Below are 25,158 nucleotides of genomic sequence, written 5' to 3'. Positions count from 1 at the left end.
ATTAGACGTAGTTACAATGATAGTAAGAGAACACTGAGATTGAAAATTAGAAGGGAAAAAACCATGGTGATGCCAGAATAAAGACTGCCTGTCTCCTGTTAAAAGACAGAACCAGTCTTGCTTGGAGTCAGGATTTCAGCTGCATGCATTTTGGACATGTAACAAAACGTTTACAAACATCTGATCGGAAATACAAAATCAGAGTGCATCATGAAGGAAATGACTGATTACAAAGTAACTCTACCAAATTCTCTATATATGATTAGTAACACTATATTATGTTTTGTCTAAACCATTTCACAATTAACCTTGGAAAGTGATTACAAGTGTTAAAAAAGTGAATTTAGTTAATACAATCAAAATTGAATTCTGAGTTATAATTTTTTAACACTGCCAATAATCTAAGAGGCACTCTTTATAATCTTTGAGTTTCTAGTTGACTTACAATTTACCAGTGGCTTGAAATTAACTTAAAGGTTAATGAGAGAACAGCAACTGCTCTTTTGGCATAAGCAGCTTCTTCTGTTCCCTTTGAATCCTGTAGATGAAATAATATTATATTTGTGTTAGTGAATATTGTGGGGTATAAAAATGTATTTCTTAACTTTCAGGTCCCATCCCTTTGTTACTAAGTGGAGGTTTTGGAGGCAGCTGTCTGTGGATTGCTGTGTATCCTGTGGACTGTGTCAAATCTAGAATTCAGGTTCTTTCAATGGCTGGAAAACAGGCAGGCTTTATGGGAACATTTGTAACTGTTGTGAGAACTGAAGGTAAGTATCCAAGCGGATCAACTGAATATCTACTTCATGTAGTATGGACAGCTTGGAATCTAGAAACTGAGACCTACTTCATCTTCCCTGACTCTGGGTTCAGGAGATGATTCACTTAAACCTAACAGAAGCTTACTATGCATTAAAAGCAGATAAAGAAATGGGCTCTATTACTTGTGACCAAACCTATACATGAAAACTGAAGGGACTAGGTAAGTTCTATGCAGAAGTTTTCTTCACCTCTAGAAGTTAATATATGGTTGAGGATTGATTTATCAAACAGCCCTATCCAGCCTGGCAACTTGAGGCATCTACCTTAGCATCAAAAGGCCTGTGCCAGGCACTTTAGAAGAGGGTCTAAGAATATACATGGCAGCAGACATGAATCCTGGCCTCATTGCTAGGTAGGATGCTCATTAGCACTGGAGTCTGACCTGGGGCACAGCTCTAACATAGTCTTGCTGCCCCCTTGCCAGCTGTGGCACAGCCACTGTCACGTTATCTCAGCTGGCCAAGACCTTATCATACCTGAAATAAGCATCTAGCATAAGCCCTTACATGGCTAAACTCCTGTTACAACATTAGATACTCCCAGATCAATATCCAGTACCACTGCAATCAGTAGCTACGCCAGTGAGTTCGGCTCTCTGTGTTCATGCTCCTCTAAGTAGAAGATTTCTTCAGTATCCTTCACAGGTAAGAGCAGAGGGGTTGATGCAGACAGCCACAGCAATAAATGGCTAACTGGCTCTGGTTTCATTTCTAGGCATGCTTGCCTTGTATTCTGGACTAACACCAACTATGATCCGTGCGTTCGTGGCCAACGGGGCGCTGTTCCTTGCCTACGAGTACAGCAGGAAACTTCTGATGAAACAAATAGATTCTTACTGATACTGCCTGGCAGACGAAGAACAAGAGATTGTTCAAGGGTCATTTAAATAAATGATGAAAAACACATAGATCACATGATGGTCTGAGCAGAACCAAATCAGCGACCTAATTTTAGGAACTGAACTCCAGTTTAAGATTTGTAATCTTTTAAAATCAGGTGATTTTATGGAGGTGTGTATATGTTGCTTGAATTGCACAAGCAGAACTATCTCCCTCTTACAGATTCTGCACTAGGTACACTGCATGTCATAAATGTCTTTCCTGACCTGTACTGGTGCTAAAAATATTTACATTGACCTGTGGGGTTTAACGTAACATGCAAGAGTAGGTTGTGAGTTGTCTACAGCAAAGCACTGGTTTTAAAACTGTGCTGCAGTTGTGACCTTTTGCAGTTGTTGCTGATGTCTGACTCAAAATAACATCAGTTCTTGTCTAATCTTGTTGAGTATAGATAACTTGGACATACACCTCACCCAGGGAGACCTTTCCTTCTCCAGCTACACCCCTGTCCTGCTCTGGCTCCCTGCTGCTCTGTGACTTGCTAAGGTCATGGAAGAGGGCCTGACTTTATCCTAGTGAATGGGTTTATAAAAGTAGGAAGCATTCACCCCTTACCTTATATGAGACTTATAGCCCAAGATATGCCGACATTTTTTATAAAAGAAGCACAGTAACAACATTAGGGAGGCTATGCTGCATTCCATTGTTTCCTAAATCCTTTCAAGAAGTGCTGGAATGTTCTAAGCACCACTTAACGTAAGGGACACTGCTGAAAATAGCTGCTGCCTCTGAGTATGGAATTGTAACTTTGCGCAGGCTCCCATTTAGATCACCGTGGCATAAATAGGGCACATGCTGGAAGGACAGAAAGCTGAAGAGGAACAGAAAGCCAGAAGTGAGTTGTTAACTGACACCATGGTCTCTGACATAGCAGTCTTGCTGGGGCTGGAGTCTTGCCATTTGCTGTGTCTCTTCAGCTGAGTGGGAAAAGCTCATATGATTGGATAGCTTGTATCACCTTCAGGCCTGGAGGGCATAGCCTGCTTGGTCATGTTATTTGATTAAACGTGCAGTTAGTCAGTACTACCCAAAATGATGCAGTGACACCTCTTTCCAGATGCCCCTTTTGTTCTTCAAGTAGGATGCTCTTTCTACAAGCATGTTCTGCTTTGTAAGAAGTAGCTACTGCCTTATCCTGGAATAAGTCGTGCAGGTCTTAGAACAGCACAAACTTGTCCTGAGTTGTCCAGAGGTGCTGCCTGGGTGTTCTAACTGCAGCCCACCAGTGTGGGGGCAGTGGGGGGCACAGGCAGAGCCCTTTAACTCACTGGCATCATCACAGCTACATGGAGATCAGCAGCTTGTCACAGCAACCACATTTGTCAGAGACAGTGCTGGAACAACCTAGTTTTGCATGTTACAGCTTCCCTTTCAGATCCCAGAAATAGGAACAAGCTTTAGGCATAGATGAATTCCTGTCAATACCTGCTGCCTCTTGCAGTGGAGCCAGGGTGCACTTAAACTGGCTCATTCCTTGCATTGTTGCAGCCTCTTTGATGGAAGGTGGTTGCTCCAGTTCCACAAAATCTTGCTCCTCCAGCCTCCAAGTGCAGAAAAAACAATCTCCCTTTCATACACCACGAGAAAAGGCAGTTAAAGCAGGGCATGGCTGAAGAATCTTCAGTGTCTATTGCATCAATACAGCTTGACTGCCTGGTACAATAGGGGCAGCACTACTCTGAATTGCCAGTACTTTAAAAGGAATTTATACCAAATGTTTAAATGATTCAGGTAGGAGGCTGAGGCTTTGAGAATTGTTAGACTTCCCCTTCTTTTCAGAGTTGTCTAGCTAAGATAAATAGTATATTTGTACATGTTTCTAATAGTTATGAAAAGGTGAGGACAGACTCCACCTCAGTGGAATACTTCAATCTATTTCTAAGATTTGTCTTTGCTTTCATTTTTTAAAGCTCATGGTTGCAGTTTTTAATACAAAAATTGAAGCTTCAAGAGAAGCAGGGTATTTAAAACAACCTACAGCAAGAAGCTGGTGGCATTTTTGAGTTTACCTTCTGAAGTTGATGTAAGCAGTAATTTTTCCATTCAGAGCTGCTTAAGCTGTACACGTGTATCAGTTGTTCACCTAAAAACTTCATGATGTTGGTATAAGAACTCACAGAAATAAAGTTTCATTTGATTAACTGAGTACCTGATAATTATTTATGCCATTTAACAAGCTCATCTAGCTGAGAAACAAAATGTTGAATTCAGCATCACCACCTTTCTGGAATGAAAGAAAAAGACTATACAATCAAAGAACATATAAAGCCCTCAAAACTGAGGGAGAGGGGGCAGCTAGAGTAACATGCTGTGAAAAACTGCTGATTTTACATCTATGGAAAATGAAACCCATACTTCAGCACTTGGCTTGTTGCTTTGTTAGTACCAAAGTCAGTTCTAGTATTAATGTTCACCTCAAATTTCAAGTTGCTAGATTACCACGATACAGGCTGTAAGGTTTTCTGTCAGAAGAACGCCAGGAGTCCAGCGTCACCTAAATTCCACAAATATAAGGGACAAATATCCACTACCCTGTGAAGGTCAGTGCAGCAGGGAGGCAGGGCCTATTGTTACCCTCTTCTGAGCAGTGGTGCCTGGATCTCCCAAGAGAAACATAGTATATCCTTTGTACAGCTATTTTGTTCCTCATTGCTACTTTCACATTAGTTTTTACCTAACTGCATGTGCTTCAGCTGAGAAAATCTGACTTGCTGCTACAGCCTCTGCTGCTGCTGCCTGAGCAAACTGGCTTGCTCCCTAAGCAGGAAGACGGGTCACCTTAGGTGCCCTGCCAAATATATAAGAGGGCACCCTAGGGCAGTGGACAGATATCCAATTGCCTGAGCTAAGCCAAAATGAACTTGGGCATCAGCCACTTGGAGCTGCAATGAAGGGCATCCTTTTTTAGCCCCTAGGCACACTCATGTAGACACTGAGGTAAATACATAGCAATAGCAGAAGTTGAGCCCACACATGATATGCTTCAGAGTACATAACTACCTTCAAGTGAGCACAAGGAGGTATGTGACCTCTCTGCTTATTTCATTAACTGGAAATCTATGTCATTTCCCTTCCACTTTTTGGTTCCCAGGAACAAAAAGATTAATGAAGCAGCAGAACCAAGAAGCTAACACCTCAACACATTTCACACAAATGAAGGCACAGTCTCCACAGAAGAGCTGCACTGATGAGAATAGCTGGAAGTAGAAAAAGCATCCTGGAAGTTTGTGCATTATGGGTCTTAGTACAACTCAGAAGGAGCCAATGAGCATTTGCACTATTTGCTCAAATGAGCAGGTGCACAGACCAAACCCTTCATATGCAGGTATTAAGGCAACCACACTAACTGATCCCAGGCAGCTAGAATGCTCAGGAGCTGATGACAGCCAGTCTTAAGCCTTAGGGCAAGTGGCCACTGCAGCCCTTTGTGGGGAGGTACAGCAGTAGAAAAGCAGCTGTGCAGTCTCCAACCTCCACAGGCAGCTCCCAGGCCAGGTGCTGCTCAAAGCACTAAATCACTGATTACTGATGAAGAGCAGTTCAATACCAAGGCTTCTGCTCAAGAAGCAACAATCCAACAGAGGGAGATTAATATTTCTCCCTCAAAATTCCCATATTCTACTGATTTGTGGAAAACCTCAATGCTGAGAGAATCATGTCAGGTTTTTCCAGTCTCATGCAAACTGCTGGTCTTCAACCATCATGGTAATGCTCATGCTTAAAGACAAGTAATTGTTTTTGATTACTCTAACAAGAATTAGCTGTATGCAGAGATACCTAAACTCTAGGAATCCAGCAGCCCATGATGTGACAGTCAACTGACATTAAGTAACTCTTCAGAGTGTTTTGGCCCCGTGCAACAGAACTTCATGTAGCTTTATTTGAGAAGTTGTACTTAGTGTGTTTCTGTGTAGACACATCCAAGTGACACTGCTTCACTTTATACTGAAACAGCAAGACATTCTCCAGGAAAGAGATCAATTTTACATGTTTTCCTTCTTTCAGATTTCCCTTATGCATCAATAAAGTTCATCTCCACAGCAAATGTCTCACTATAGATTTTCCATGTTTTAGACTTGTGAGGGTTATCCAGCTCATTCCTGGGAAGGTAGAGTCTGAAAGACAAAATTCAGTAGCATATCTTACAGCCTAAGACATGCTTTTCCTTTCAGCCAGCAGAAAATTCTTCTAGGTCAGCCCTAGAATATTAAATCCAGCCCCAGACCTTGAATTTAAACAGACATCAGCCATGCCTGCATAGTCATCTCGGAAAAAAAGGCAACCTGATGGGTTTGTGGACTGGCTCCCCACCACCCTCCCAGAGCCCCACAGTGCAAGACAGAGAGAAATTTTTACTGCATTCAGCTCAAGGCCTCCTGATATGATGCAAGTGCCAAGAATTTAATAACCAACCTTCCTAAAAGCAAGGATTTGATTCACTACTCAAAAGGTAGCCTAGTGGGGCATCCTCCATAGTTCTGGAGGAAACAAAGCTCTTCAGCAAAACCTTCAAGATGGCAACGTTCCAGGGCCATCAGACAGCTGGCACACATTTTTCCTGACACTGGCTTGGTTTAATTGGTCTGCATCAAGACTGCAAGGTGCATTGCTGGCTGAGCATATTAAGTTAACTGTTACAAAGAGACTCATGGCTACCTCTCCTCAGGCTCTAACAGGATCAGTTAAGTGAAAATTGTCTTCTTTCTATTCCAGTCATGGAGAACACAGTAATTATATCTCCTATGCAAAGTTCACTGTTCCTCTACCTAAATCTGTCAAGCAAGGCAGACCAAAGATAAGGCTCTCTTGTCTCTGCATTTTTACATCACTCCCAAAGCAAGGCAGAGAAGCCCCAACTTTCACCAGCTGGAGCTTCTCCAGGAGTTCCAGTCTCTGCAAGCAAAATCAAAAGCAAAATTTCTAACTTTATCAAGAACATGAGAAGCCATAAGAAGGCCTTTCTTTGTGATTCCAAGCATCAATACCTCTAACTGTGGTCTTAATGTCTGCCTGCTAAGCTACTGAGCTCCTGCTTCTCAGGCAGCCATACTATAGAGGATGGCAGATTTGAATAGTTAGCATTACATTTTTTTAATTCAAATTCATTAACAATGGTTAGAAAGCACCAAGGAAATAATCCAGTGGTGTAAGTTAAGATAAAAAGCTTCCATATGTTTAAAATATTTGTCATGAGCAACTGCCAGCTCACAAGTTACAGCTGAGGATCAAAGACTAGTACCCACATGAAAGTTAGCTGGCTGATCAGGCCTGCCCTATCTCAGCTTTTAGTACTATGCTTATGATCTTTCAGCTCTATGCAGACACCATAAGTTAGGATCTGAAGGCATTCACTAATATCCTTACCTGTTATTTTCAATAAAGGAAGTGTTGAACCAGAAAAAGAATGGGCAGCCATCATAGCCTTTTGGAAGAGCCTAAACACAAACACCTTGTTTAAGGACTGTGTTACACAACAGAACTTTTGTTTGTAGAGCAAGGGTACCCACTTTTCTTCACTAATTTGGTTTAAAAAGCTACAGTGTCAGAATCACTACACTTGAAGAGCCCCATATCATACACAGATCACTATTTTCTCTGCAATTATTTCAGTACCAAGTCATTCAATACAATGAGGTGAGACTCCCATGGTTAGGAGCAGCAGGTACCCAACTAAAATGCCTGGGTTGTACTGCTGTTTGAACAGCCAGGTGCTTCCCCTGCTTGCCTAGGCTGATATTACACCACTTGCTGCATCCCTCACTGCACAGTGACACACAGTGGGAGTCACTGGGAAGGAACAGATTCTGCCCTGTGCTGCCCAGCCAGGCAGGACCCACTGCAGTTTGCACTGCAGCCTCTCCCCATACCTAACTGAAGGTCTTCACACTGGCGTACTTACAGAATTGCATTCAAATCTGACTTTCACATCACCACTTAGAACAGGGCAGTCTTCCAAGCCAATGACTACAGTGTCACTTTCAGAATCTAAGAAAAGCTGGATAACAGAATAAAGAATTTGTTTTATGAAAACCTCTGCAGCAAGACAAGGGACCAATTCATGACAAGACCTAACTACTCATTCATGGTACACAAATACAACAGCAGTGCTAGAATAACAGACAACAGTTTAAGCTGCTCGGGACAGAGTGAACTATTTGCATTTAAAGGACTCCCAGGGAAATCTTTCACTATCTCACCACTACATTTCCTAAGATTTGGCAAAGTTTAGCTTTTTCATCCTCTTAGAATTTATACCATCCATTTAGTTAAGACTATGTAGAAATTGAATATTGGACAAAACTAAGACACTTTTAACCTATAAATCAGCTTTTAGCTTCTGTGACTCAACTTAAGTGTCTTCATAGTACTCACCCTGCAGTTTTTTTGATTGCCACATACACATTGTAGTACAATTCTCTTCCTTGTTATTATCTGCACCTTCATATCAGTTCCATTGCCTTTCCCAACTCCTAGGAACAAAGTGTTGCATTATACCAGAGGCACAGACATTAGCTGGAAACATAAGTAGTCACAAAAACCAAGTTCAATCTCATTCAAAACTGCATTCTTTCCAGAATGCCTTGCTCAAGACTCTAGAGAACTCAAAGGCTAAAGATAAGCTAAAGGATTCAGTGGCTGAAAATTATATTGTGAAGTTCCCCTCACTAGGGGAACAGGCTAATGTAAAATCCAGTTCCATTTACTGAACAATAACAGCAGTTTGAACACCCCTGGAACAAGGAGTGATGAACTTCCAGCCATTGATCAAGATTATCACCACACGTGCACTGTAACAGGCATGTATCTAAAGCTCAGAAACATTAGTGGATCCAGTCCCACATCAGGAGTTAGTCTCACTGAAAAAGTGATTCCCCTTCCAAAAAAGGGCAGGTTGTATGTGAGCCATCATTTGATCAGACATTAGAAAATGACACAACATAGAGCAACTGACTACAAAATACTCTTCATTGTGTTCTGTGTCATTTAAATCCTCAAATCCCAGTAAGTCTACATTCCAATCATGGGCTTAGCAAGAGAGACAGTTATCAGCTGCCTGTAATAGGAAATCATTACCAGATAGAGCAATGCCCAAATACAAGAGTTCTTACCATGTATAGTGTGGATTTTGATGTTTTTTATTTTGACTTGTCTCTCTGGTGGGAGTTCCAAGTTATACTTGTTTTTCAGGATCTCATAATACCCAACATACCTACTCTGTAATGCAAAAAACCCAGACACATTATGCAGTTTCTGTACCCACCACAGATTAATTCTAGGCAGAAGTAGGATTTAAATAGATTCTTTTACTCCAAGTTTTTAGCTCTTCAAAGTCCAAAGCTAAGAAGAAAGACAATTACTCTCCTTCCTTTCCCCTGCAGAAACAATCTTCTAGACAAATTCAACGTCTACATTTTTAAACAGCATTTCCATTTCATGTTTTAAGAGGAATTCTGTGCTTTTTAGTTCAGCAAGAAGTGAGGATATTTTATATTGTAGCCTTACGAGGCCAAATGTTTAAACATACTAGAAATTTTCATTTTATTGAAGGACAGTTATATTTCTATTTTATACCAGCAATTTTAAGTACCCATCACAAGATTCACTTCCCAACTCTGCATCACGCAGAGCAGTAAATCAAGATGTGCAAAAATGTGGTCTGAGGCAAAAACTTGTGTAGTATTTCCCAGTGAATGCAGTCTGGAGAAGATGCATTTCTCCACCCAAGTCAAAGCAGCGCCATGGCCCCATCCCAGGCTCACTACAGGCTTCTGTGCATCCTTGTTAACAGTCCAATTGCCTCACAGAGTCACACTCCTGTGAGGGTGCCCAGACATGCTGTGGAATCTGCATCTGTGCACATATTCTGGACCTGACCAGACACAGCTGTCACCCTGCTTGAACAGCGGAGTTGGACGGAAAGCTTTCCCAATCTCAAGAATTCTGTTGTTATCCTAGATACTATACTTCAGATCAGAGAAAGGTATAAGGGGAAGGGGAAAGATACAGGGCAACCCTGTCAGCTGTTCATATTACAACTCTCAAAGAAAGAGTACAGAAAGTTCAGGAGTTAAGCAAGTAATAGGAACCTACATCTCTGAAACAAGGCAGGGGAGTAGGGCAGCATAAGAACTCACAAGGTTAGTATTGGTTTGACTACTTCTCTGAACCTGCATGAGCTTACCTGTGAGGGTGTTTCAACTCCTTGAAACTTGGTACTTGTGCTTCTATCAGTTCTCCTCTCCCCAAAGTAGTCCAAACTTTCCTATGTAGAATGATAATTTCAAGGGTTAAGCTATCCATCCCACCACCATTCTCCTTCTTGAGAAGCAGATAGTAAACTAGAACTACACTACTCAAGTCCAGTAAAAGAATGCAAGTGGAAATATGCAATCATTATTTTGGTACCTTCTAAAGGAGACTTTTAACTACAAGAAGAAAGTACTAATTAGACAGTCAGACACATAAATCTGTCATTCATGAAAGAGTGAAGGAGAGCAATACAACTTTCATGCAATTGCTTTAAAACCATTTATATTTCTCAAGTGGTCTGTGGCAGACCAAGCTGAACACTAGCTCTTCACAAAGCAAAGGAGGAAAACAGAGTGATTAAATGGATATACAGTCTGCCCAGACTACCTTGAGTGTCCTGGGCCTTCTGCATCCCCAGCCTCCAGCTGATATATCAGACCTGGGATACTAAAGCAGCATCAGCACCTGTCCTGGCTGGGACTTGATCTTTCTCCCTTTTCCTAGAAGAGCTTCCTTTTGTAATGCTGGCTGTCAAGACAAGACAATTCTTGATGCCTCACACTACTTGGAGGAAGACTAGGAAAAAAAAATGCTTAAAACCACTTAAAACTAGTGATACTATCTTTGGGAGAGCTTGCTCAGAAGTCACCTACAGCTTAAGTTGTTGCTCAAGACCCTAGACACATTATTCCTCCAAAAAAACCCCTTCAAGTTGGTGACCTGTTAAATGTTATTTTCTCACTCCTTTCAGATCACAAATAGTCTCCATCAGAATTTACACTGTAGCAAGACTTTCATAAACTTTTTTAAAACCAGACTTTTCAGAGAATCGTTTTTCTAGTATAGAATTTTTGCAGAGTATTAGTGCATTTCACCAATTCAGGAAATCCTAAGAGGACATTTTGAATACTAAACAAATAAAAAAAAACCCAGCACTTTTTACCTTTGCGCTCTCAAACTGGTCACTGTCTATGAGCCAAGTACAGACCATTGTTCCAGTCCTGCCTGTATTAGACATACAATGCAAGTTAAATTAGAGCAGTTCAAAGGTATTTGAGATTATTTTTGTGAAGTCATCTCCTGTTATCTATTTCAAGAGTTATAAGTGACTAACAAGTAGTCAAGTATTTCTGAGAAGAATGAGTTAAAGACAAGATATCACAGTATGTAGTATTGTTTATGGTATCAACTTGTTCCTTGTCCCCACATTTTCATTACTAGAGACACCTGGGCAGCTGGTCAGTATCTGCATACTCCAGCAGGAAATAGAGTCAAGCTCTACTAAATGAGGCTATAAACTGAAACTTTGAAGTGTTTATAGTTGTAATGTAATGCTGTAAGTGTGGACAGTTGTTTCTCCGTCCCAACTGTTCTCCCTGCAACTCTACTAAGAAGCCATCAAGTCTGCTAGCATGAAGATGCCTATATAGCTTCAGTTCTTTATTTAAAAAGCTCAGGGGTCAAGTCACCCTCCCCACACTTGTTCTTCAAGCTGGTTTTGACCTGCAGGTAATTTCAACATCCAGTTTTGCAAAACCTTTTAAGACAGAGCTCCACCTGGGGGCAACTATTTAATGTTAAGTAACTACCTACTTTAAGCCAAGTATTTGCTGCAGTAGTAACGGCAGGTGGCTAAAGGTGTGGCAGACATTTGCAGGGAAACTTGGCTTACTTGCAGATATTTATGCATTTCAACAGCTCCCACACCACTGTTGGTTCAGGTAGCACCTGCAGGTTAGCTCATATGTTTGGTAACTTTCACTATTCTTGTTTCCATAAAACTTCATTGTACTCTATCACCTAATATCATGTGTATCTTGATTTAAGATCCAGCAGTACCTGGAACATTCTAGAGGGGTAAAGTAACGGAGCAGACCATCTTGAGTGGTATCACACAAAAAATACAGCACAACCAGGAATCAGACCCAGCCAACATGGATTTATGAAGGGCAGGTCCGCCTTGATCAACAAGAACTCCTTCTATGAGATGGTGACCCACTGAATGGATGAGGGAAAGGCTGTGGATGTTGTCTACTTGGGCTTCTGTAAAGCCTTTGACACCATTTCCCACAGCATTCTCCTGGAGAAACTGGCTGCTCATGGCTTGGACAGGTGCACTCTTCACTGGGTAAAAACCTGTCTGGAGGCCAGGCCCAGAGAATCAAGGTGGATGAAGTTACGTCCAGGTGGCAGCTGGTCACCAGTGGTGATCCCAGGGCACAAGTTTGAGGCCAGTTATGTTTAATGTCTTTACCAACAACCTGGACAAGGAAACCGAGTGCATCCTCAGTCAGTTTGAAGAAAAAGACATCAAGTTGAGTGGGAGTGTTCATCTGCTGGAGGGCAGGGACAGGCTGGATCAATGGACCAAGGCCAACTGTATGAGGTTCAATAAAGTGAAGGCCTGGGACCTGCACTTGGGTCACAACAACCCCATAGAGTGCTACAGGCTCAGGGAATACTGGCTGAAAAGCAGCCCACTGGAAAAAGACTTGAGGGGTGCTGGCTGACAGCAGCTGAACATGAATCAGAGTGTGCCCAGGTGACCAGGAAGGCCAATGGCATCCTGGGCTGTATCAGCAATATTCTGGCCAGTGGGACCAAGGCAGTGATTGTCCCTCTATGCTTGCCAGTGGAGAGGCTGCACCTTGAATCCTGCATTAAGTTTTAGGCCCCTCACAGCAAGAAAGACATTGAGTGTGTCCAGAGAAGAGCAACATGGCTGGGGAAAGGTCTGGAGCACAAGTCTTCAAGGAGCAGCTGAGAGCAGCAGTGTTTAGCGTAGAGAAAAGGAGGCTCAGAGGAGACCTTTTCACTGTAAAGGTCAGAGTGAAGTGGGGTTGGTCTCTTCCATCAAGTAACAAGTGATAGAAGGAGAGGAAATGGTCTCAGGTTGTCCCAGAGAAGATTTAGATTGGATATTATGAAAAATTTCTTCTCCAACAGGGTCATCAAGCTTAGGTCAAACAGGGTGTCCTGGAAAGTGGCCGAATCACCCCTTCCAGAGGTATTCCTAGAGATGTGCAGATGTGGCACTGAGAGACACAGTTTAGTGGTAGATCTGGTAGTACTGGATTAACAGTTGGACTTGATATTAAAGGTCTTTTTCCAACCTAAACAATGGATAGTTTGAGTCATATTACAGTGCACAATATTCAGCATGGGCGCCTGGCTACCAGAAACCAAAGCAACAGCCTAACACTTTTAATAGTAGTAATTTCAGTAGCCTCCCTATTCCCAGTCTCTCATGGGGGACTGCTGTCCCAGCTGCCAGAACACCAAAAAGTTACTGAAGAACATTTTAGGAGACATAATAACAGCTTAGACTAAGAACCAATTTAGACTACCTAAAAATGAGGTTGTTTAATACTAAACAGAGTACTGTAGTCATGCTAGTCATCACATGTCTGCAGTATTTGTCAAATTACATCACAAACCCATCTCATACTACGGTTTAAGGCCAAACTCTAATCAAAGAAGCTACAATAACAAAGAAGCATGATTTGTAGCATACACAGATTGCACATGAGAAATCCTACCTTTGCCCCCTTTACAGTGAATTGCTATGACATTCTTCTCATCCTGACTCATCCATTCACGGACACTGGCAGTGAATTTCAGCATGTCCCTAAATAAGAGCAAAGTTAGTGGATCAAGGCAAATGCCTACAGAGAACTATTACAATGTATGTATTTCTTGACAAGACTCACTGTAGTGCTGGGACATTGTGGTCATCAATGAAGATCCTTTCCACCCTGTAGTGAAAGTACTTGGGGTCATAGCCTTGTTCACCTATGGGGAAAGATGTGAAGTTACGCCAGGAAGAGAGAAGGATTGTAACAAAGAAAGTGGTTTGTAACACACAAGGGTTGGTCTGAGCATGTACTAGTGTCTAAAATACAGCAGTGTCAATAGACAGATTAAAATGAAAACAAACAAAAAAAAAACACCAGAAGTAACTTGGCTAAAGCCATGCATGCTTAGCTTCTGGTTTCATACTTTTCACTTATACATTAAATTTTATCTCAAATATAGTCAGCAGCTAAACATACTTACTGCAGAGATTATAGACTTTATAGTGGCCTGGATGTTTGGTGTCCAAAAATCTTGCAACTTCCTAAGCAATAATGAGTTTAGAGTAGTTAGTGCTCTACTTGTTATTTCCACTGCCACCTCAATCCCCCACCCCCCAGGGGGGATCAACAACTGCATTCATGAACAGCACTTGGAAAGCAGGCCTTTCCAACCTGACAGCTCAGGTTCTCATCTGGAATAAAAGTACTACTGCAGCTATCTCCCTGGCCCTATATATGTTTCTACAATATCAGGAAGCAGAGCTCTAAAAAGAACATTATGTATACAGACCTTTAAAGCAACTTTACTTAGGTGAATAGATCTTATCACCATTACTAGCCTGAACCACCCTGATTTTTCAAAACATGCCCAAAGAACAGGAGCATCAAAGCACTGGAGTGTCCCCAGTGAGAGAAAGCTACTAGGTTTAGCTGAGACACTACAACATAAGCAGTGCAGCACATTGCAGATCATCAGTCAGTCATTCCAGACAGCAAAGGCAGCAAAACTAGGACTGACATGATCTAGGCCACATGTAAATTAGTGGGAACCTATAAAAGAAACAGGTTTCAGAAACAGTGAATTTGGTAGGTAAGATTTTTACCTTTATGGGATTCCTGTAGAAAGACTGCTTCCCAGAAGATGGAAATGACATTGCAATAATTCGATCTGTTGAGAAGACAGCAATCACAAGTAACAGCAGGAAGCCCCCCTGCACATAGGAACTACATGACTGAGAAACATCCTTATGAAATGTCTATTCTTACCCTAATTATAAGAACAATCTACCCATTTTTGGTAGGCTTTCCTCTACATTTAGCATAGCTAGAGCATGACAAATAATGCTTCCCAAAGCATCAGCCACCATCAAGTGTCAGTCTCCATAGAATCAGAAGCAAAAATACTGTAAGTAAATATTTTCCCAACCGGTTCCCTAGGCCTAGGGAACTAGGATAAATTTCTATCATTACATACAGCATGTACAACTCTCCCAGAATGCTAATTCTGGAGAATAGTGCCAGTCGGGAATCCATATTTCAAAATCCCACAGAAAAGGAGTAGGCCTGGTTTGACTTCATACTTAAATTTCATGAGTCTAAAACATTGTCTGTAATTCATTACAAGCTCTTATTAACTGTAAAACAAGTCTTCACAGGACATAACATGCTGCAAAGTGACATTTGTTTCCACAAACCAGTAATATAAGTGAGATCCAGATCAAAGCCATCTTTCACATAACGTCTTTTGTTTTCAGAGACCTGACAAAAAAAAAAAAAAAGAGAGTTAATCTTCCACGAGAATGCCAACAATCACCAATTGTTGCCTGTTAGTAGGAAAATTCAACCATGTAGACTCTCCAGTTAAGCTTGAGTAGCAGAGCCTCACTTCATTACAGCATTATCCAAGAGCAAATTCCTTGTATTAACTTCTAGGTAGAAGCTCTATATAGAATTTTTACCCTTAAATACCAAAATTTATTCTAGTGAAAAGAACACTACAGATTCTATGAATACTGCAGCATGAATCTGTCATTGTTATTTGACTGTTTGAAAACTGAGGGAAAAAGAATAAAGTTAAGGATTGCTTCTTCCTAAACAATATGACATACCTGAAGCTTAAGCACAACTTCAATGCCCCTGATGAAAATAAGAGGCATTGACAGTGGATAGGGCTTTAGCGAGATTGCTTTGTTTGTACCCAAAATAAAGCATCAGATGCATTAAAACTCTTACCTTCCCCCATGTGAGGGAAAAGAGTCTATGTGCCACACAAGCTAGAAACTGTCAGCTGAGACACAGGGGGTGTTGCAATCACTTTGACATGCCAGCCTTCCAGGTCAAGTTGCTGCTTACTTGAACAAAGCCAAGAATGACAATCCTTTACTGAGGCTGGGGGCAAAGCTCCAGAGCCCTGTCAGGGATATGGAACAGATATGCTGCTTGGGCAACACTAGCAATAGCAGAGCAATAGGCCATGGTCAGTCTTGCTACTTACCACTGATGCTGCCTGAAAAATGAGCTGGAAACTACTAATAAGTAGTCTAGATATGTTAAGAGGCCAACTTACCATTCTCCTGGTCACCCTTTCAAGTTGCTCCTTTTGTGAAGCCAGACGAAATATTCTTATCAAGATGACAATTCTCAGGATTCGGAGGAAAATAACCATTCTAGAGACAGATTCAGCATGGAAGAAAATGGACACAAATAAACTTAGAGGCAAAGATTAAAGCTGTTCAAAAGCTGTTTCAGGGAAAGTTTAAAACTTTGTTTCATAAGTTGAACTAGTACATCTCAGGCTGATTTTGGAACAAATACAATATAATGAGTTTATTGTTAAGGGTTTTCTGTGAGTACATGTTCTCAACAGCTAGCAGAACTAGGAAATTCCCTACTTGCTCAAACAGACTTCCACAGGCACCTCTGGCTAGAAAGCAACAAATTCCATTAATATTACCCATGCTATTATCACCAAGTTTTTGTTCCTTGAAGCTTATTCTCAGCTATACATTTAAGTGTATGCAGCCATACTAAAGCATATGTAGCTACCTGAAAAATAACTAAAAAGAAGCTAGACAGGCTAAGTACATCATGACTTGATTAAGAAACCTGAGAACAAATCAGTATATATCCTGTGTTTAATCATTCAGCAACCTGAACACTTGGTTTGGTTTGAGGAACTTTGAACTACTGTTGAACTTTGAAGCAAGAAAGAAGCTTAGGTGAGTGGTTCTATCAAAACAACTGAACAGGAGCAGCTGCTTTCCCCCACCCCTAGGGGATTTGTCCTGGTTCAGGGCAAACTAATATTCAATTCATTCCTTAAAGAGGTAAGTGAGCATACATTTTAGGCAGCACACACACATTCTAGGTTTTGATACATTTGTGTAAAAATGCTGGTGAATACCAACAGTAAGGGAGACAAAACTCCAGTTTTGCTCAGTCTGCCCCCCACTGATACGGAGCTTAAAGTCAGCAAGGTAAAGTTGTCCTGGATACCTGGAGAAAAGTTTCAGTTTTTCCCTGAGCTTCTTCCAAATTCAGTATCACCCTCCTGTTTTCAAAACAGAATTTCCTTGGAGCTAGCAGCAAATGAGATGAACCAAAACTGGGGTGAAACCTCCATAACCGCTCTCCCCACAACTCTGAGAAGTAACTCTTCAAGATAAAAGGCCCTTAAGGAAGTCAGCCTGTTAAGCATTAGCTCCCACACTGATATCCAGCTCTCATTCCTCAAAGTCCTTTTATAGGTCAGACTTCAAGAAAAAAGTTAACTCACCCCTACATACACCCAGCTAGACCAGATTAGAAAGAGAAGCCATATTCCTCCATCAGGGCACATTATGGTCTGTCACTGAAATGTCACTTGTATATAAGGTCTTATCCACAAAAAAGCTGCTCAAATTCTAATTCTTCTGAGATGATCAGATGCTTTAAGATTACTGTTTGCTTCTTGATTAAGGACTCAGGAAAGAAAAGTGATAAACACCACTAAGGCTACTGAGAATTAATTGGATTTTGTGGACACCACTGCTGTATTAGGTAGGATGACCACCATCTCAAGATTTGGGATTTGGTCAAATCTGAGGTATCATCTACTGTCAGAGAGCAATATTTTGGTCAGAACACCATTTTAGAGCCTTTAACAAGGGAAGCCTTACAGAGGGCCTCAAAAATTGAATGGGTAAGATGGTAGGCCCCAGCTGAGTGTCTTCTGAGAGCAGTAGTGTGAAGTCCTCTTTATGTGAGCCAAAAACCTATTCTAGATTCCCATCAACTTCAGCAAGTCAGAACACAAAGAACTTGCACACACAGATCTACAGCCAGTGTAGAATCAGGCCTACTACTAGCATAGCCCAGTAGAGATAAGAGTGCAGATAACCGTGTCACACTGCACTTTTCCCCTCCTTTATCTGGGCGCTGCTATAAGATGAAAGCTGTTTTAGAAAAATGTGGCCATAGAAATGGAAAGTAATAATTAAAAACTCCAATCACTGTTTAAGACAACCTAGGAGGAAACTAGGTTGCAAAAGCCACTCCTTTCACAGTTTTACTTCTTGATATCTAGGTTTAGCAAGCACTCTAAGAGGAAATTATTATTTACAGGTATTTGTCCAGCTCTGGATTCTTCAATAACTAAACTTTTTGTTTTCTTCTGGAATAAGGTTCCAGAAGAAATGTTCCCCTCTTATGCCCATTAGTCAGCTGAATTTGGAGATTTGGAGTAGGGGGTGACTTTTTTGTTTTTTTAAAGAGCTCAACTTTTTCCTGGCTGAGGCAAGAAAGTTTCTCCAAGTCAAATCTAGCGCAGATAAACCCATCTTAAAGTTGCAGTTCTGTCTCCATCAGGAATGGATTCATCTCACAGATTACCATCCAATCAAGATACAGAAATCAGAAGGAAACAGGACTTGAAACAGCTTATGCACATAAACAGTAAGTCTCCTCTCCCCAGAGCATGGCTGAAAAATTCATTTATATTACCATGAGGCTTTTGGGACAGCAAAACAAAGGAAACAAGACAGTTTGGCAACTCTTTCTACTAAAAGATCCTTTAGACAGAGATCTTCCCTTTGTTGTCCCTTCCATTTGCTACAATAATGCAACTCTTCTTTCTGCCTTCTTCAGACCCTCCTCTCTATAGGGCTACTACACATCTTTCCCCAAAAAGTGCTTGAGTCAGAGCATTTGATGGCCCCACTTTTAGTTCCCTCAACTAGTATGTTCAGATCCCCTCTGCCTTTGAGGCAGGGACAGCCTACAACATAACCACCGATGAAAGCCGTGTGCCTATCCTTCATTGGTCTGTACTATGACAAAATATCACAGTCTCATCTGTGATCTCAAATACACAAATCTGGCTTAGAAGTGCCCAAGAAAATTCTTAAAAGAGTATCAAGAAAAGAGCTCACACTTACCAGCTGCCATACCACTCTTACCTTGGTATCTCCTTTGCTGCATCAACATCTAAGAAGCAGTATGTCAAATTAATTAACAGGGTGCCCACCACTATACATGCATCCAAAATATTCAGTTTGGACTGGAAATAGTTCCTGAAGCTGAAACCAAGAAGAGTTTTAGCTAGATGCCATTATAGGTAGCAAAGACTGAAATATATCTTCAAGAAGAGAACAATCCATACAGTGCTACTGCTCGAGACAAGCTCTCCTGCAGTTTTTCTTAACACTAAGTGCTAAAGTCTCACTAAGAAAGCAATCTTAGCCCTGATTTACACACAAGTTATGGCAAAGCTGTGTAGTTCCCAAGTGCTCACTTATACTGAAAATACTTAAAGGTTGTTTTATAGAAGGGTAACTACCAACATACACAGCCAAGAAAAGACATAGCTATTATCTATGACCAGACAATTAGCCTACAGGACACCATGTTCATAGTTCAAGCTTGAAGTTCTGCTTCCTTCCTAGCTTGAAGACTTGCCACATGGACTTAATTTTTGCCTATGTCTTACCCTTCAACAAACACCCTCAGGAGAACATCGATGAGAAAGAAGAGTGCTATTGCCAGGGAAACACCTTCAGGAATCTCTGTACCCTTCTTCCTCTCACTGATAGCCAGATCCAGAATCACAACTATAATGTCCACAATGATAAGTACAACTCCAAATACTCTGCAAAGAGAAAAATACAAGGAAGTTTGAGAAGTAGAAATGAACTCTTATCAACTGAACAGCACAAACCTTAATTTCTAAGCTGTTCCAGCAAGAGTGTGATCTCTTACATAGATTGAAGCCTGCTTAATTAGAAGCTGAAGGTTTCCAACTGCATTTTTAAGCGATATGCACAGAGGTCATCATCTCTGTGGAACCATACAAGTATCTCAGACACAGCTGTAGTTATTAGTTTATGATTTCACAGCTACCTAGAAGCAGTGCAAACATGAATGATTTAAGGCACACAAGTATCACTTCTGCTTTCACCTTACTCAGCTTCCCTCCCTCTCATGACTTAATACAGTCCCTTAAAAATACCTGTCTTTAATGGCTTGCCTTGTCCCAGCACCTAGACTACACACAACTGACCAACTGTTTGCTCAAAGGCTGCCAGGAAGAATAAGCCATTAAAGAGGTTTTATCCAAGTCAATGACATTTACAGTTCTGACTTTCAGCTCTTCTTGGAGAATGTAGCCATATCTGTTTAAGTCTTATTTTTCAATTCCAGTACTTTTCTCAAGTTACCTTTCCATGGGGGTGACAAAGGATTCAGTACTTTCAGACAAAGCAAGCTGGAGTTACTGATGTTTATGGGTTCTTAAGTTCTTAAACCAGAAATGAGGACTATTTTTACCTTTCCCATATTATTACAAGCTCAAGCTTTTACCTGAATCCAAATGACATCACAAATGGGGCAATTTTTCTTCTAGTTGCACTGCAAGAGAAGAGAACTGACATCAAGACAAGTGACATTTTGCTACATATATAAGCACTTTTGGTCACATTCCTTTAGCTTTAGTATTCTGCATAGTAGTAGCTTCTCTAAAATGAGATTGCTCAGCTGCATTCATGAAGTATATAGGTTAAGAGAGTACCTGAAAACAGTGCTTTGATCACTTGTTAGAAAAAGTATTCATCAGCTTCCAGACCCTAGAAATACAGCAGTATGTACTTATTTCTAACATTACTCCATGTCACAATTCCAGTGACACTTGAACTCTGGCTTAGTAAGCTATAAGAAGTGGGTTTATATTGGTCAAAAGGAAGATTGGAAGACAAACATGTCTTAATATATTTCATTCCATATATTAGCTTATTGTATCAGACCATTTTTTTTCCCTAGGCCTGAAAAGAGCTGCACTTGTTAACAGCTCCCATGCCTTTGGAAAAGGGGAACAGAAATCCCACTTCTACTTAAAAAAAAAAAAAAAAAACAAACATCAGTTTGGCTCTCAGATTGAAAATCCAAATAATCTTTTCCAAAAAAAAGTGTTTCTGAAGCCAAGTTCGTCCAGTTGTGAGAATTATCTTCAGTCCTGGCAAGGTCACAGCTCTTGTTTCCAATTACAGTAGATTTTGTTGCCTCTTTGGTATGCTTTAAGCCCTTTGGTTTAGAACAAAGCTTTTATGTAACTCTTTCTGGCTCGAAGCCTCTTTAGATTATACCAAGAACTAAGGTAGAAGTTCTTGGTGTAGAACCTGCAAAATTCAAGCGCTGAGAGTGAAAAAACAGACTTCCATTCTGTTAAGCAATTCCAAGATAACTACTGTAAGCATCAATTCTTTTCTTAGAGACTTGGAAGAAAACACCTTTATTCAAGCATATCACTAGCAGCAGGACTTCCATTAGTTCTAACATACTGACAAAAAGTACTGATAGATTTAGTGCACTTCAATAACCCAGTTTAAGACAAGGCTAGGTACCTTTGAAGTGCTGAGGCAGCATCTTGCTGGGGTTATTGAATTAACCTACATTTTTCATTATTAAGTTCTTACTCTAAACTAAGGTACAAGGTCTAACCAGCAAACATTTGCATTCTTAAGCTGGAAGTATACACGTGGGTTGTAGTACTCACTATTCCTACAGAAGTCAAGCATGTAATGACATGTCTTATCCTGAAGGCAGCTTGACATATAGAAGGTTTTCCTGGTATTTATGAATGCCAAGTATCTAAGGAAACACTGCAATAGTGATACTAATGGTTTACTGGTCTATGTCTGTCCAGTCAAACCTACAATTGGTAATGAGGACACCAAGACTTCAACTTCCATAGTCTGTGGACAAGTACATCTAACTAGGTACACTACAGACCAAAATATATACACACACCACTCCAGTTTGGCCTGCCAACATCTTAAATCAGTTGAAGGAAACATGGCACATTTGATTACATAACTAGCTTAAAGCTTCAGTGAAATACATTTGTAAATTCTGAAATCTAGAAAAACATGTTGTCACATAGAATAACTGAAATAACAGTCTTAGGCTTACTGGTTTTGAGCTGCAGGACTTGCCACTGACTCGACTAAGTTTGCTGTAGAGTAATGTGAGGTAAACACTGTCAGGAAATAACTGTTTCAAGAACAGAGTTAACTACTAGCAGGTTCAGATAACTTAGTCTTGCTGTGTGCCACAATGCTTATTCTTATGCCCAGGTTCTCATTCACTTCATTGTCTCACCAGCACTTGTTCTTCTGTGCTCTCACAAACTCATTCCTTTGGGAAAATTTAATCAATGTGGTTTGTACTACCCATTCTCCATAATATGATGGACTTGTGTTCTTGGGTTGGACTTTTATCTCTAGAGGGATAAAGAGGCTTCCACAATTTATTTGTCTTCACTATGTACTAGAAGAAATGTCAATATTAAGCATTTTACTGGGCTTATCTCTACTTCAACAAGCCACCTGCCTTCTTATTTTGGCTCATCAGATTCCACTTCTGGGGGGTAAGCAAAGAAATTGAGTCTATCATTAGCTTACTTGGAACAGCTGTCTGGTCCATTACTCTCATCACAACCGTTATCAATCTTTACTGTGGCCTCTTCGGCTGTTGCAGAGCTGGCAAAGAAATAATACAAGTCACACACTGATAGAGGTGTCAACTCTGCATATTGCTAAGATTTGTTGTTCCAAAAAAAAGAATTAACTGTCAAGTGAACAGCAGCCTGAGCCAGAGCACAGGCCCAGCACCAGGGGAAGAAAGACTTCCCCCATATTGGCACAGCTGAACCCCTTGATTAGTGCTGATCTATTTCCTATTAGCAGCCCCTTTCTCAAAAGTTTTCCCTTTCCCCCCCCAAAAGAGACAGATGAGTTCAGCAGTAGGATAAAGGGCTTTGAAGCAGGGCATCCACGAGTCTGCTAAGGACTCAACAGTTCAGGCTCTAGAAGTGCCAGAAATATGCATATGCAAAATGGCTTCAGAGTGTCCAAGTGACATTAATGCTGTTACAGTGACCTTCTTGTACAGAGAATTAACGTTTTCACCAGGAAAAGCCATACCATAGAGGTGTTTTTGCACAGAGCAGGATACCAGACCGGAAACTGGAACACCAGAGCAGCAGCTGAGCTAGTGCTAGAACAGCAGTTTTTTGGGGTAGTGGCTGCTTGCCATAACTTCCTTAAAAGGGTCTCTTCAGATCAAGTTTTTGTTTTTTTGAAGGCCACATGACAATTTCAGAGAAAAAGTATAGCATCAAAATCCAGGAGCCTTATTTCAGTCTTCTCCACAGAAATACTCTGATGCATAATAGCACAGCCACAGTGTTTGCTGAGGCCCTGCCTCTGGTTTCACAGCTTCGTGGGCAGGAACAGCTACACACACATATTCAATATTGATGTTTCCATTCTGTTCTGAGGCAGCCTAGCATGTAAGAATTTTCATCACTGCAAGAATTTTGAGGATTCAAATATTCTTCATCCTCCACAACAGACCCATGCACCAGCACTGCTGCTGCAGTCTGGGCTAACCACCTTTTAAGCAAGAAGTTGAATGATGCTTCTCCTAGTATCGTTCCTAGCTCCTAGTTTCAGGAGCCAGTACTGATGCTTCACCACCTGCACTCAGTATCAGGCTCAGCAGAAGAATTATTCTCATGCAGCAATTTTAGCATTCAAGCCTCATTTCCTAGCTCCAGTGTTTCCAGTGAAACCTGCCTCATTTTGTTCCTAGAGCTCAAGCACAGCTTTAGTGATGGACAGACATTCAGGTTTGCTTCCCAGCTATTCTTACAGAATATTCACTTGGGTGTTTACACTTACTGAACAGCAGAAATGCTTCACTTATTAAAGCCTGCTACTGCTGCAGCAATTTTGCTGCAGGTCACTTGCTTATACTTGCAGACACATGAAGGGCACCAAATGCTACCTTCTTGTCCTCTACTGTGATTAAAATATGCCACAAAAAGAATGAGAAACAAAAGTGTTTTCAGTTAGGAAGACAATCCTTAATACAAAGATAAAACAGAAGCCCAAGTACACTGTTTCCATAGTGCTCCCACACAAAAATTCAGTTCTAGATAATGCTTTCCTCAGAGGGAGTTTGTTTTGCTGATCATTCTACATCTACTTGTTGCCCAAGACAGAACAAGTGTTCAGCCACAAGCTATTACAATCAGGCTTTGACTATGGGGGTGGAAGAGAGTAAAAGGAGGACATATTAGAAGAAATTGTTTCCTTCATACACACACTCCATACAGAGCATAAGCTTTTCTGACTGCTCATAGCTAAAGGCAACCTCAAATTTGAGGCTTTTAAAGCAAGCACAGAAAGAGCCTTGCTCTACAAGAGACCTTGACACTCTTGTAAGTCTCTTGACAGTCTGGATGCTAAAAGAGAACACACTTTAATGCCATGGACTTATTATATCAGGGATGGGGACCTTGTACTCATTAATCACTTATTAACTACTTACAAGAAGTGAATCAAAACAGCGTATTTCTCCCAAAGATACCCCTCCTCTCAGACAACAGCACTGGTGGCAGAGGGGAGATAAAATGACCATACTATGTAACATTCAGACACTCCATCATTATTCCCTTTGTTATATTTTAAACACCAAGAACCTAAAGACACACCACATATTCAATCCCAAGCCCCCTTGCTGGCACAGTTCATTTCACTCACCCAGATGATTCTCTTGGCTGGGTCCCTTGTTCATACCTCACAGCTGTCATTTTGCTTGCTGTTGTTGTTGTTCTGCTGACCTGAAGAGAAGCACACCGAGTTGAAGTGAGACAGTACAAGAAACTGTGAATAGCAGCATCCTACAGTAGCCTCACAATCCCAACAGCCAGGCTACTGCTTCATTTTCAACTATTTCCCCCTATGGTTGACAAAGCTCAATCTTTCAGCTGGAACACTAATGAGAGTCAAGGCACTCAGCACTCTGATGAAGGGGTTTGGACTACACCAAACATACCACAGCGATAACAGCACCTGTACCTCACGATGAAGCATTTCGCCCTGCTTCAAGCTCTGAAGCACAGAGGAGCCCCAGCCGGCACCTCCGGGGGAGCTGCGGGCGCGGACTGAACCGCAGGGAGCCGCTCCGGGCGCTGCCTCCCGGCGCACCCCAGCTGCCCGGACGGGAGGCCCGCACTTGCTCCCGCTGCATCCCGCCGGCTCAGACCCCCAGGAGCCCTCCCCCTACCTCACCTCAGC

The 25,158-nt window shown here is 41.3% G+C and overlaps 2 protein-coding genes across 2 annotated transcripts in view; one reads left to right on the top strand and one right to left on the bottom strand.

Annotated features, from left to right (window-relative positions):
• SLC25A15 (solute carrier family 25 member 15) overlaps nucleotides 1–3,866 on the top strand; it is a 12,243-nt gene extending 8,377 nt beyond the window's left edge. The window contains exons 6-7 of the mRNA XM_005420790.2: nucleotides 612–770; nucleotides 1,537–3,866. Coding sequence (XP_005420847.1) covers nucleotides 612–770; nucleotides 1,537–1,661 — 284 coding nt within the window. The 3' untranslated portion in view covers nucleotides 1,662–3,866. The remainder of the gene's footprint in view (nucleotides 1–611; nucleotides 771–1,536) is intronic.
• A 1,697-nt stretch (nucleotides 3,867–5,563) lies between these two features.
• LOC102031332 (phosphatidylinositol 3,4,5-trisphosphate 3-phosphatase TPTE2) lies at nucleotides 5,564–25,073 on the bottom strand. Its single transcript, XM_031056798.1, has 19 exons — nucleotides 24,940–25,073; nucleotides 24,622–24,701; nucleotides 22,477–22,554; nucleotides 20,381–20,428; nucleotides 19,512–19,670; nucleotides 18,982–19,101; nucleotides 16,113–16,212; nucleotides 15,241–15,304; nucleotides 14,650–14,714; nucleotides 14,028–14,088; nucleotides 13,682–13,763; nucleotides 13,511–13,599; nucleotides 10,915–10,976; nucleotides 9,904–9,984; nucleotides 8,831–8,936; nucleotides 8,094–8,191; nucleotides 7,621–7,716; nucleotides 7,086–7,156; nucleotides 5,564–5,836 (listed from the first exon to the last, which is right to left on the bottom strand). Exons 1-19 carry the CDS (start codon nucleotides 24,952–24,954, stop codon nucleotides 5,734–5,736), a joined length of 1,578 nt encoding a protein of 525 aa, XP_030912658.1. The 5' UTR covers nucleotides 24,955–25,073; the 3' UTR covers nucleotides 5,564–5,733.
• Between the last annotated feature and the right edge of the window lie 85 nt (nucleotides 25,074–25,158).

Source organism: Geospiza fortis, unplaced genomic scaffold, assembly GCF_000277835.1.
Source record: "Geospiza fortis unplaced genomic scaffold, GeoFor_1.0 scaffold194, whole genome shotgun sequence".
In the NCBI taxonomy this organism is placed as follows: domain Eukaryota; kingdom Metazoa; phylum Chordata; class Aves; order Passeriformes; family Thraupidae; genus Geospiza; species Geospiza fortis.
Note: the sequence above shows the minus strand (reverse complement) of the source record. Positions and strands in the feature narration are given on the sequence as shown.

Coding starts and splice junctions, on each gene's coding strand:
- LOC102031332 (XM_031056798.1), bottom strand. Junction 22,555..24,621: donor CAGCCAAGAGAATCATCTGG/GTGAGTGAAATG, acceptor TTTCTTTGCCAG/CTCTGCAACAGCCGAAGAGG. Junction 15,305..16,112: donor AAAGGGTGACCAGGAGAATG/GTAAGTTGGCCT, acceptor TTTTTTTGTCAG/GTCTCTGAAAACAAAAGACG.